The 12,084-nt window shown below is 39.2% G+C and overlaps 1 protein-coding gene across 7 annotated transcripts in view; it reads left to right on the forward strand.

Annotated features, from left to right (window-relative positions):
• Positions 1–12,084, forward strand: part of RIMS2 (regulating synaptic membrane exocytosis 2) — a 340,555-nt gene that overhangs the window by 21,316 nt on the left and 307,155 nt on the right. For all 7 annotated transcript variants that reach the window (XM_026051612.1, XM_026051613.1, XM_026051614.1 and 4 more), the window contains exon 2: positions 7,157–7,467. In XM_026051612.1, coding sequence (XP_025907397.1) covers positions 7,160–7,467 — 308 coding nt within the window. In that variant the 5' untranslated portion in view covers positions 7,157–7,159. The remainder of the gene's footprint in view (positions 1–7,156; positions 7,468–12,084) is intronic.

Here is a 12,084-nt window from a genome sequence, read left to right on the forward strand (position 1 = left end):
ACAAAAGCAAAAATCATTATTTCGCCCTCTGTGAAACAGATCATAGATGTTGAAGAACATCTGTTACTTTATATGTGAGCTGCATGCTCATGAAATACTTCTAGCTTGTGTTAACCTACCTGAATTAGTCTTTCAACTAACRGCTTCAAGTGCAACTGGGCATATGKAGGRCTTCATTACATGCTATCAGCATAAATAATTTGTTTTCGTGGTCAGGTGTCTTAATTACAGACAGTGCTCTTGGTTGAAAGGAAGATTTATATACAGGAGTGTCAGGTTATGCCTTAGGGATAAGAACAGAACAAAGGTATAGGAAAGATGCACTGTATCATTAGGATGATAAAGATRATTAATTCAGAAGAGTCAAGACACCATTTTAAAATTGTAGTCACTCACTGTATTAACCTTTTCTCTCTTATATTCTTAAAAAAGTAGAATATTGTAATTATATACTGTATCAAGAGAGTTATTTTTTGGTGTGACCCTGTCATATGTGTTCATATATAATATAGCCATTTATTGTCAGCTTATGAGCAAACTGACAATGTAATAGCTCTCTCTCAGTATACAAAATGTGCAAATACATATATCCCTTAAAATTCATGTAAGATGTGTTAGCTTTATGTATTAAGCCTCATATATAATTTGTTGTTGGAATCCTTGTGGGATTATCTATTAAAATAGAGCTTTTTGGGGTCCAGGGGTTGGTATGTGAGCTAAGCATAAAAACACATCAGTATGGTCATGGCATCAGTAGGGTTATATACTGATTATACCTTTATTACTTGCCTGAAACCCAAAGGTAGAACCATAGCACAGACTAGTGGCATAGAAAAATACTGGAAAAGATTTTTTTTATCATTTTTTTATAGTAATCACAAATTCAGAGGTAATCTTTGCTCCTGTACTGGGTGTCTTTAACTAAATGCGTTCCTTCCACTTGAAGGTAATGGTGTGACATAAAAGGTGAAGGTATCCCACAGGTATCCCAAGTAATAAATAATAAATAAATAGATCCATATGGATATTACCTCTATTTGCTGTAGTACTGGAGCAGAAGGAACTACCATGTAGTGTCAGTAATGTTAYTGATTTCTTTACAGAGAATAGGAAATCTTGCACATTTTGCTTTGGAAGAGATGCAATAAAATGACTGATACCTAATTCAAGCTAAACTATCTTTAAGGAAAATTTCAGAGTCCATACACACTACAGGGAGGTTTTGTTCTTAGTTGCAATCAAATGCATCCAGAGTAATTCTTTTGGGGTAAGAACAGGTATCTGGGATTTGTATTCTTGTAGAAAAAGTGCTATGGAAAAGCAGTTGCATCATTATCATTCATGTTGGAAAAGACTATAGGCAATCAACCTCCTGCCTAAAATTTCAAGATAAACACTGAAAAAGAACAGGAAGGAAAGAAAACATCATTAAGCATTTATATATATATATATATTATATATATATATATATATATATACTTGAAAAGAAAATCTGAGGAAGAGTGAGTGCTATGACCACTTTTTCTTAAAAAAAATGTGTACTGTGACCATTGGGCCTTCATGTTTTGCAAGATGATTATGTGTATCAATACAGTCAGAACAGTAGCTCAAACTGGAAAAGCTTCTGCCTCCTTAAAATAAGTATCCTGACCCTGCTGTTTATAGCATATGATCATAAAGTAACATGATCTATTTCATTTTCCCCGAGGTAAYGCATTTGTGCCTTTAAAATAAATCTTAGTAACTACAAAACTTGTATCATTAATCTTGACCTGAGCCTCTGGAAGGATGTATCTATTGATGAGACCTAAGTCTTCCAATCATGGGAAGGCCCCTGTGCTTTCCAGAAATGTAAGTGCTGGCTGCTGATAGCAATACTGGGAGTGTTAGGCACACTTGTAAAAGGGAGCRTCTCATAAACAGGAATACAGACTTTCCCTCACCAGTAATATCAATCAGTAGTCTCAGCTGTAAAAGAGAATCCAGACTTTGGAATGGAAGAAAGGCCATGTTTTTTAGAGCAAACAAGAGCCTCTCTTCTTTGATGGTGTACAGAACCGAACAGATAGGAATTAATGTGCCAGCTAACTTCAGAAGGTCTGTTGTAATTTGAAGAGCTTCCCCCTCTAAAAATCTTGCAGAACTCTCAAAAGTTTTACTTCTGGCAGGGGCGACTAATAGTGGCCCATTAAGCTATTTTATTGAGGATTTTGGAGGATTTTAATGTCTTCAGAAACAAACCTACACCAGAAAAGGARCTCAGTCTCATTTCTGGGGGAACACAGTGTCCTAGTGGCTCATGCAGCTCCACAACCAGGAGCCCCATTGATTAAACTGTGGGGAAGGTCCCTCGGAAACTGCACCTGGAGGGGAGGAAGACACCATTGGCCCCTGCTGCTGCCTGGAAGGAGCAAACGGGGCCACATGAACCAAACACCCCTGGATTTGCTGTATAACTGCAATTTCAGTGTCCCTAGAGAAGCAGGTGACTCGTGCTACCAAGTGGCAGCCCTGATTGACCAAGGCAAAGCTGGGTCTGATGGAGGATGGATTGCTCCGTCCTTCAAGAAACCTCTGTGTTACATGGTGGCTTCAGACATTGCATTGCTCCATGATAGGATCAAATTGTTTTGCATCTGCATTTGCTTGGAGGGAGGGAGGGAGGGAGGGAGGGAGGAAGGAAGGAAGGAAGGAAGGAAGGAAGGAAGGAAGGAAGGAAGGAAGGAAGGAAGGAAGGAAAGAAGGACACATTGAAGAAAAACTTCAATAAAAATATTTAGTAAAGTTGATGCTGCACTCAAGGGAAGAGATGAGACTTTTCTTACCTTTTCCTTTGTTCCCCCACTTCTTGCAGTGCTGTATTGCTGTTACCTCACTGAATGTCTGAGGAATTCATCTTACCTAAAATATGAGGACAACAAAATAACATGAATAAAAAAAAAATAACATGTACACCAAGTGAATTTTTCTGAGAAAACAGAATAGTAACAGMAAGCACAACAGATAATATAACACTAACCCAGCAAGCAGCTTAGTGCTAAGAGATATAGTAATACTATTAATAACAAACCTGACTGTTCTCCAGAAACCCAATTACACTTTCAGTTCAGTTTTGCACCTCGCATCTCCTTAGAGTTCAAAATACTGTTCTGGTGGCTATCAGTGATTTGRTGTCATCATTTCTTAGATTATAGCATCTAAGCTATCAAATTCAGATTATTATCCGGTATGYAATCAGATATACTGTGTCTTTTAATCTAATCTTAAATGCAGTAAGACTTCCATTTTGTTCTCAGGACTTAATGCTCTGTACTTCAGTAATGTTTCAGGGAAYAGTGAGTGGTATTTTGTAAGGTAGCCATCTATTCACATTGCTTTCTGAATATATTGATTGCCATATTATAGCCACTTTATTAAATTATGTACATTTTAGCTTTATAATATCTGCAGATGTTTTTTCTTTGTAGATATCTTTTGTTTTATAAATATATTTTCCATTTTTAATGGATTTGAAGTGGTGCATGACTATGTTATGAAGAATTTCCACCAACTGAAAAGTGGGTAATGCCTTTATTTATGACAGTGAAAGGAGTAATGGTTCTTGCATTAACTATGTCAGAGAGAGCTGCAGATGTGCAGTAGTYGGTTAAATGGACAGTTTGGTTTTGCAGAGTTTGCTTTTTGTAGACTTCTAAGTAAAAAGTTTTGCTATTAAACGATCACAGGTTTTAGGAGGTGCTAGTGGATGTTAGAGCATACTATAGCATTGGTGCAAAAGGCTGGTGAAGAAATCTCTCAAGATTCAGAACACCTGTTTTTGCCAGGTGTAGGATCAATCTTAGGGAACTGGAAACGGATTGAAGGTTTGAAAATCTGGCTAAGCCAAATTTAGAATATCTTTTGTAAAGAGAAACAGTGTCTGAAGCTGTATAAAAAGCACAAACGWAATTCAGAGTTAATGTTAACATGGAGGCAAGAGGCCTTTTGTGGGGTCACCGTGACACATCACCCAAGAAACACATTTTAAAGGAACTTCAGCAATTCTCACGCTGGGCACTAGATGGTGTTTCAGCCTTTCGTATTGAAGAGCCCAGCTCTTGGTCCAGCATCAGTAGTGCTTAGACTCCAGCTTTCAGCTACTACTAAAAATAGTTATTTRAGATGTGGGAGAGCAGCTTTTGTCCATTTTGCCTTGTCAATCGGCAGCATTCCCATACTGAGCCGAACCAACAGCCACAAATTGCCGTGTGGGTGTTTGTGTTCAGATATTGTCCCTGGGTACGTGTTTGGCACGAGAGTGTTACGGGGCCGCGCTGCTCCATCTTCAGGAACTTTAAATCAAAGGTAGTGGTCAGTGTGATGACTGGAGAGGGTAAATGTCTGATGTGAGGGATCAGGCCTTTTAAAGTTATTCCTTCAGAAGAAGGGTAAGAAGGAGTTAGCCTCCTGCTGCCCTGGCCCTTGTGTCACGCTGTACAGAAGTTTACAGTGTGTACATTTCTGTAGAGTGTCRTTAGCAATGGAAAAATAGACTTGGGAGATGGACACAAAACGCCCTCTGATCATATAGTAGATACTTGCAAGTAAGATACAGACCACATCTTTAAATAGGGATGGAGTTGACCTCTTTACATAGACACAGGAGTTGAGTAAACTTTTATCATAAGAAGCTYGCCTGTTTCCTAAGGGGAGTCTTAGGACGCTCACAGTGGCATTGCTGTGTTTTGAGGCACTGTTTCAGCTGTKAAGCCTGTCAGGAGCTGAGATTTATATTAAAGTATATTCCTACATGGTGTGTGKTGTGGGGAAGAGGTTAGATCAGGAGCCCTCTGTTTTTAGAGGAGGTAATTTAATATCTCCTATTGGAAAGAGAATCATTTTGTTGGGTACAAGAGGATAATAGTGGTCATCGTGCATTGCAGTGTTCTGGGACAAGACATGGCGGAGAGCCAAGGACAGGCTGGCTCTGTGGTGATACCTGTGATACCTGGGTTTTGTGATGCTCTGCCTTCTCCTAGAAGACAGGAGAAAGAAAAGAAAGAAAGAAAAACACGGTAGGGAAAGGAAGGAAGAGAAAACACAGAGGCTTTGGGAGATTTAGACTGTAGTCTTTCAGATTCTTAAGCATTTGTGTGCTTGAAAAATTGTTTCAGACCTGGTTCTCTCGTTACACTGTATATTTTCATCTGTGTACTAAGCAATTGGAAATATTAAAGGCTTTTATCATTATCAGTGAAAGCAGGCAAATATATTTTCTGTCCTTGCTGTAATTTCATTTTGGAACTTATGTCTACTTCTGAACTTAATCAGAGAAGGTAAAACAGACCTGTTCAACATGGGCCCTTGGGTATAGGCCAGATCTGAAGCACAGACCTGTTCAACATGGGCCCTTGGGTATAGGCCAGATCTGAAGCGTACGTGGGACTGACCTTTGTTCTGGGCAGGTCTAACCTGCTTCAGACACCTGCTTAGGGAGTCTCCCTTCTTTGCCCTGTGTCAACACTTGTCCTCCGTGTTGAAATAAGAGGACAGGGGTTCTCAAAACTGGCATATCAGTGCTATAAAATGTTTTTTGGAGGGAAGTTTATCAGGATTGCGATTAAATGTGCAGGTAACACCGGCTTTTCCAGCACAAGCCTGGCAGTCTGTGAATGAGGAAATCAATGAGTTCAATTCAAGTGAGAACTCAATACCCAAGCAGCCTTCCACAGCCTGCTAAACCTTGTCAAAACATTTTTGGTGAGACTTGTTAGATGGCATGGCCCAGATTTTCTGTTAAATAACTTAATGAAGAACCCAAATAAGGTGTAGGCCGCAACTTCTCAAACCCTTCCTGGTGGGCTGAGCTGTGTCTTTTGTATGAGAGAGAGAAACTGTTTTCAAGGAGGTTCAGCTGCTTTAAAGGAATAATGAAGAACGTTAACTAGACCGYTGGTTGCACTGTGATGCCCAGGGAAGAAGGATGTCTCCAGGTGTGATTGGAAGTGGAGGCGTGATGAGCCGTGCAGAAGGCTGAGGGGGACCTCCAAGGGTTGTGTGCAGGATACATAAAACGTTCTATAATTTTGTCACCAAAGCAAGGGAAAAACATATAAAAACCRAAAGAGCCGAGTAAAAGGCTAAAGACAAATGAAAAGCTACAAAGGATCAGAAGTGAATTAATGCTATATGCAATCAAAATCTTAAGATAACAGAATAATTTGAATATGCTTCTTTATTAATTACTGGCCTATTACATTCTTTTAATTATATCTTGATTTATCGTCATATAATGAAAGAACTGAATGTAAGTTTAACTTTAGAAATAATTGGCATTGGCAGTTTTCTTCACTGTCAGGTGACTGAGGTAATCAGATACAAAAACCTCTCACATTTTGTAATATTAAAAATCTCATAGCTGTAAGTTCATGATCCCTCACCTGGGAAACTTTGGTCATCTTAATATAGTAATTATACAGTGAAAATTAAATCTTGGCTGTGAGATGGAGAGACTCGTTGTCCAATATATTTCTAAATTATTTTAGGATAGCTTTCATTTGCAATAGCTTTGAAAATCAAGTCACATTCTGAATTCAGCTTCATCAGTTAAATGCAAGATACACAGCCCAGTTCATGTAAATCAGCAAGGTATTTTGGAGAATGATAAAATCATTTGTTCACTGCAGCAGAGAATCTTCTCCAATGTTCCTTTCTGTAGCTTAGTAAGAGAATGATAGTTGATTTTTTATGTCCTTTTTTTTAAAATTTTTATTATCATTATCATTTAGTCTTCCCTTTCAAATATGTAAATACTAATAGGTAGATGCTTTAAATATATACAATCTGTTATCTATCCTGTGTACTGTAAATAATGAAACAGAAGTAGTATAGAAGTGTTTTATATTTACATCTGCTATCTATCCTGTATAAATAGGGAAACAGAAGTAGCATAAAAATGTTTTATATTTATACATTTTTTAAAAAACTGGCTTTCAAGGTTGCACAGACATTTTTGTTTTGCTAGTGATAAATTTCTTAAACTTCATCTTACAGRAGAAAAACTGTGTTCTTCCCACCTGGGGAAGTGATAGCAAACAGTTGATGTATACTTGACCAAAACTTGACAAACACAGTGTTCACAAGCTAACAGATTTTCCATTGGCATATCTCTAAACAGGTAATGTGGGTATGTAACTTGTGCCGAAAACAACAAGAAATCCTCACAAAATCAGGAGCCTGGTTCTACAACAGTGGATCAAATGCTCCACAGCAGCGTGAGCAAGACGGTGTCCGCGGTCTACGGAACGAGGAGGCACCTCAAGAGAAGAAAGCAAAGCTCCAGGAGCATTCGCAGCACCAAGCTCCACCAGGTGACATATCCACACAAGCTGCTGACAAAAGCAGATCTCAAGGGCTCACGAGACAAGACTCYATTAAAAATGGTTCAGGTGTAAAGCACCAAGTAACGAGCGACACAACATCGGACAGGTAAGAAAGCTTTAAATCTTTATACCAGTGAGATCTGTTGGATTTATGACACTTTTTTTTTTTACTCTTATTATTTTATTTGTATATGCTAGGATTTTTGAAATGATGATATTTTAAACAATAAGCAACTGAGGAGCTGTTTTATGTTTGCATGGTCGTAGGAAATGTGCTTTTCCAGTCATCTCGCAACAAAAGCACAGGGAAAATGACAGCGAGTGTGTGCCAGGCCTTGTCCATGTGCTTGCAACTGTGTTAAGCCTGGTCTTGGTTCTGTACAGAAGATTTCTCTACTTGTTGTAGCAACAGCTGCCTCAGTACTTCATGGCACCGCACTCTGCAGCAGAATTTGCTACAAAATAAGGCTTAAGAAAAGAAGGTTCCTGGAAGATGGTGGCAGTTCAGTCTACTTGATGAAAGCATCTTATAGGGTGTGCTGTCTAGGGAATGGAAAATGGTGAAATCTTTGTGTGAAGACCTGAATTTGTCATGGTTTYTCATCTTCTTACTGTTAGGTCTGGTCACTGGTACCAGTGGCAGTTCTTCCCTAGTTTAGAATGGCTGTTCTTTCCCTGTTCTCCTGGCTGGTGTTACCTGCCATTGCTCAAAATTGTGGCTATTCTAAGACTTGTGTGATAGGGCCTGGGGCTGGCCAGAGGCTGGAGGTGGAAGTGCGCTCTCTTTTCCCTGAAGTGGTTGTGCCAGAAGGCTCTCACCCCTGCAACTACATTTTACTGTAACACAAAAGTAAAAACAAACAAAAAAAAACACTTTAATTAAACAGTGTTTCTTTCTAAACAAGACTAAAATGGGGACTATGGGACTCTATGATATGAGGCTATATCAATATGGTGGAAAGGGAAAGAAGAAAGTGAGCTTGGACACGTGTGTGCAGGGAAAAGGTATCCTGTCTCTCCAGAGGCCTCCACCTGGCGAGGAATTTGCCAGCCAGAGCGAGATCATCCAGCAGCCTTCCTCTGCTGCCCAGGCATATTTTTTTGTTAGTGATATYTATACAGCAAGATTGAAACAAGTTAGAGAGCTGCAGTACCTTTTGCAACTAATCTAATTAAWCTTGTTTTCCTTTCCCCTTACCCTCCTGTGTTCCGTTATATCGCATTTCGTAGATCTAGGCTTATTTGGAACCAGATGGAATGCAATTAATGTAGCTTCTTTTGCTTCCCTTCCTCGGCCGGGTGCCTCCTGCTGCCGAGGTCTGCACTTGGTGGCTCCGAGTGCTCCTCCATGGCGCTGGTGGTCGGGAGCAGCGCCCGCGGCGGCTGCGGCCCCAGGGCAGCCAGCAGCTCTCGCGCTCGCACTGTCTCTCTTTTTTTTTTCTCAGTATTGCCAGGAACATAAAATCGTACATAATTTGATAACAGAAAAATCATATCATATTAGAACAGTGGTTTTTTGCTCTTCTCAGCAATATGTTGACTCTCAAAGTGTTTTTTTGTTACGTGAATGCAGGAAGAGAGGGGAGAGTCATCTAAATAAATAAAAAAATCAGCTATCTAATGCCCATGTGGTTATTCTAAGCGGAGGTATATGATAGGCATAGACAATATAAAAGATTATTTATCAGCAGGAAGAATATAAACTTCATGCTTGAAACTAGAATCATTCTGTCGATCATGATCATCAGTATCCAACCAAGTGTTTAAATCCAGATTGCTCTCTCAGTCATTATCACTTTTCTGTTTTATCTGGATATTACTCATTCTGATGTTCCTTAATTAACATATGTAAGCATGCTTAGAATATATTTATGATAAATATTACAGAAGGTTAGTGGGTCTTCTGAGTCACTTTCTTGACTGATGTTCCTCACATAAACTGCCTTTCCTTTGATGGAGATGCTGATACAAGCCCCACTCCTTGACTGGGGCTCTCAGAGGGAATGGCAGCGTTTCCGAGGAGGGCTATCCCAAATGCCTGATCACTCACTGGATCCCAAGAAGATCCATTCCATTTTTGATTTGTTCCCTACTACTTCTTTTTTGGTTTTGTTGTTTTATTGTTGCTTTATGTTCCTGAGTAGTGCTCCAAGTATTTTACGTTATGCTGTATTTGTAACTAGTATTATTCTTTATTAAAATAATATTCTGTTTCCACCATCAGATCAGTATTCTGTTCCCTTGCTGTGTGTAAAAGTCCTGTTTGCAATTGGTAGAACCTGATCTGCTCAGACAGAAAAGTATTTGAATGTAGATCCTGGTTGACTGATCTGTATTGGTTGCCTTAGGGGTTAGCTGGAATGGTTTTTGATGGCACATTCTCCAAGGCTKTATTTCTTATATTGGATCCATTGCAGTGGAAAACAGAAGTCAAAATCTGTTCAGCAGCAAATCGTACTTCTAGAAGAAAAGTCTTCTATTATTTTTTTTTTTATTCCATACTCATTATTTAGAGTATGTCTTGCATGTTCTGCTTTCTGTGAAATAAATACATGGAGAAGTTAGCACCAGGAGGTATGATACAGGATCCAGTGTTGCATTGCTTTCAGTAACCGATATCTGGCATAGATTGCAGTGAGATTGACATATTTTKTGTTCCATGGGGATTTTATGCTAAGGACAGCTTGGAACTAACCATGCACGATGGTCCTCACAGACATCCTTGTGAGCAGGATGTGGATGCTGAGGGACCATGATGCTGGGCTCTTGGCAAGTGTCAAGTGATGTGAATCACGGAGATGCAAAGCGTTACTGTCTGTGTAGATTCAAACAGCCCATTCCGAGATCTGCTGTGCACAGATGGGAGATCTGTGGCTGTTTTGCACTGCAGTTTTTCAACGTTGTGCTATCCAATTTCAGTTACTTCTGGATTACACAAAAGGGTCCTCTGTGCTATTTTAACCAAAAGCATTTATGCAATCTATTGCCCTCCAGACCTACACTACTCGTCATGCAATATGTTATACTTACTTTCTAGCAACAAAATTATTAGATTTCAGTCATTCTGTGGAAGTCACTCAGCTTGTGAAATGGCTACTTCTTCCTTCTTAAACTAGAGGAAATGTTTATAAAAACAGTTGGGGAATGGGAAATCTTCTATCATGTGTCATTCTGTTTGACTCAATTGTTAGATCTCCAGGTCTCCATGTTTCAGTTCTAGCCTAACTATTTTTCTTAATTCTAGTAGCATTGGTCAATTGTGAAGCTATTGCAGTGATTTCCCAAATCTGATTTTTTTGTGATGTTCCAGAGGTCTGTGGGGGACCTTCTCCTCTTCCCTTCTTCCAGGGACCTCTTCTCTATGTATCTGGTCCTTCCCAGTCCTTTTTAGCTGTCTTGAGGTCTGTATGAAAAATCTGTGCATTTTCCTAGTACTGGCCCTGACTACATAACTGTTTCTAGTGCCCRTGTGAAATGCCGTTGTGTGGTCAAGGTAGATTAGAGGAAAGAATTGGTAAGTAATTCTTATCTATCCTATATGAATCCAAAATGCTCTCCAAAGAAACGCTAACTTTAACTTCACAATACATATTTTTCATACATTCCTTTATTGCTATAAATAAAGTTCTCATCAAGGATATTTTTGATGGAGTTCAATGCAAAAAAATGGTGAAAATATTGTAAGAATGTTTCTTTTAATGTTTCATGAGTTAATTTACTAATGCTGTTATCTGTCAGATAACTGAAGTAAGAAAACAGCTTCTAGGAATGAATAAAGCAAGATTTGAAGCAAGACTAAWGAATAAGGCTCCCTCACTCCTCTGCAGCTTCCCTGTAAGAATATGAGCTTAWTTCTCATTCAAACAAACAAACAAAATTTAACAAACAAACAAAAAAGAAAACAGCTGCAGAGAGATACAACAACAGTATCTATTTTTTGAGGCCATCAGACACAGACAGAATAAAATATATATAGTTTGATCTTCAACTGTCCTCCTCCTCCTCTTCTGCTTTAAAAGATGCATATATATTCTTGGGGTTCATTTTCTCTCTTCCTTTTTATTTTTTAGCAGAACAAACAAAGGTTGTTCATAGTGTTTTCTGCCCACTACTGTGGTTGAATTTTATTCCAGGTAGGAGCTTCAAACATGATTWTACTGAGGCTACTTGGGTCTGGAGATGCTTAGAGCATTTCAAGTTTTGAAGGGTATTTTCTGTATGGAAAATTGATGTGTGTGATTTCCCCACAGAAGGCCTTTCTCCTGTTGCATTCTCAATGGCAGCAGAGTGCAAGTGCTGCACGGGCCCCGTGGCTGCTGTGCTTGGAAGGAGCCAGGCTGAGCTGGCAGCGTCGTCCCTGTCCTTTGGGACTGCAATCGAGGATGTCAGGGACTGAGAGGAGAGGGAGGCCAGAACAAGAACAAACAGGARGAGAAAAGGAAAAGCTGACGCAGCCTCTGATTCTGGTTGTGAATACCAAGCTGAGAGGTCGCTAGCTCAGGTGTCTTAAAAAATGTGCAGTGTTTTTTCAACTGATGATATATCTTACATTTCAAAAAATGTAAGAAACACTGAAGGAATGATATAGAGACAATGTTTAAAATAAGGGAGTTGGGTATCCAAGACTCAGGATGGCAGTGGCATGTGCAAACTCATGCCTGTGCATAAAAATATTCATTAAGGACAACAGTGATATTAAACTTTTACTGTTGATTATATAAAA

The sequence above is a fragment of the Nothoprocta perdicaria genome, unplaced genomic scaffold (genome assembly GCF_003342845.1).
Source record: "Nothoprocta perdicaria isolate Ctin4 unplaced genomic scaffold, notPer1 scaffold_77, whole genome shotgun sequence".
Classification (NCBI taxonomy): Eukaryota; Metazoa; Chordata; class Aves; order Tinamiformes; family Tinamidae; genus Nothoprocta; species Nothoprocta perdicaria.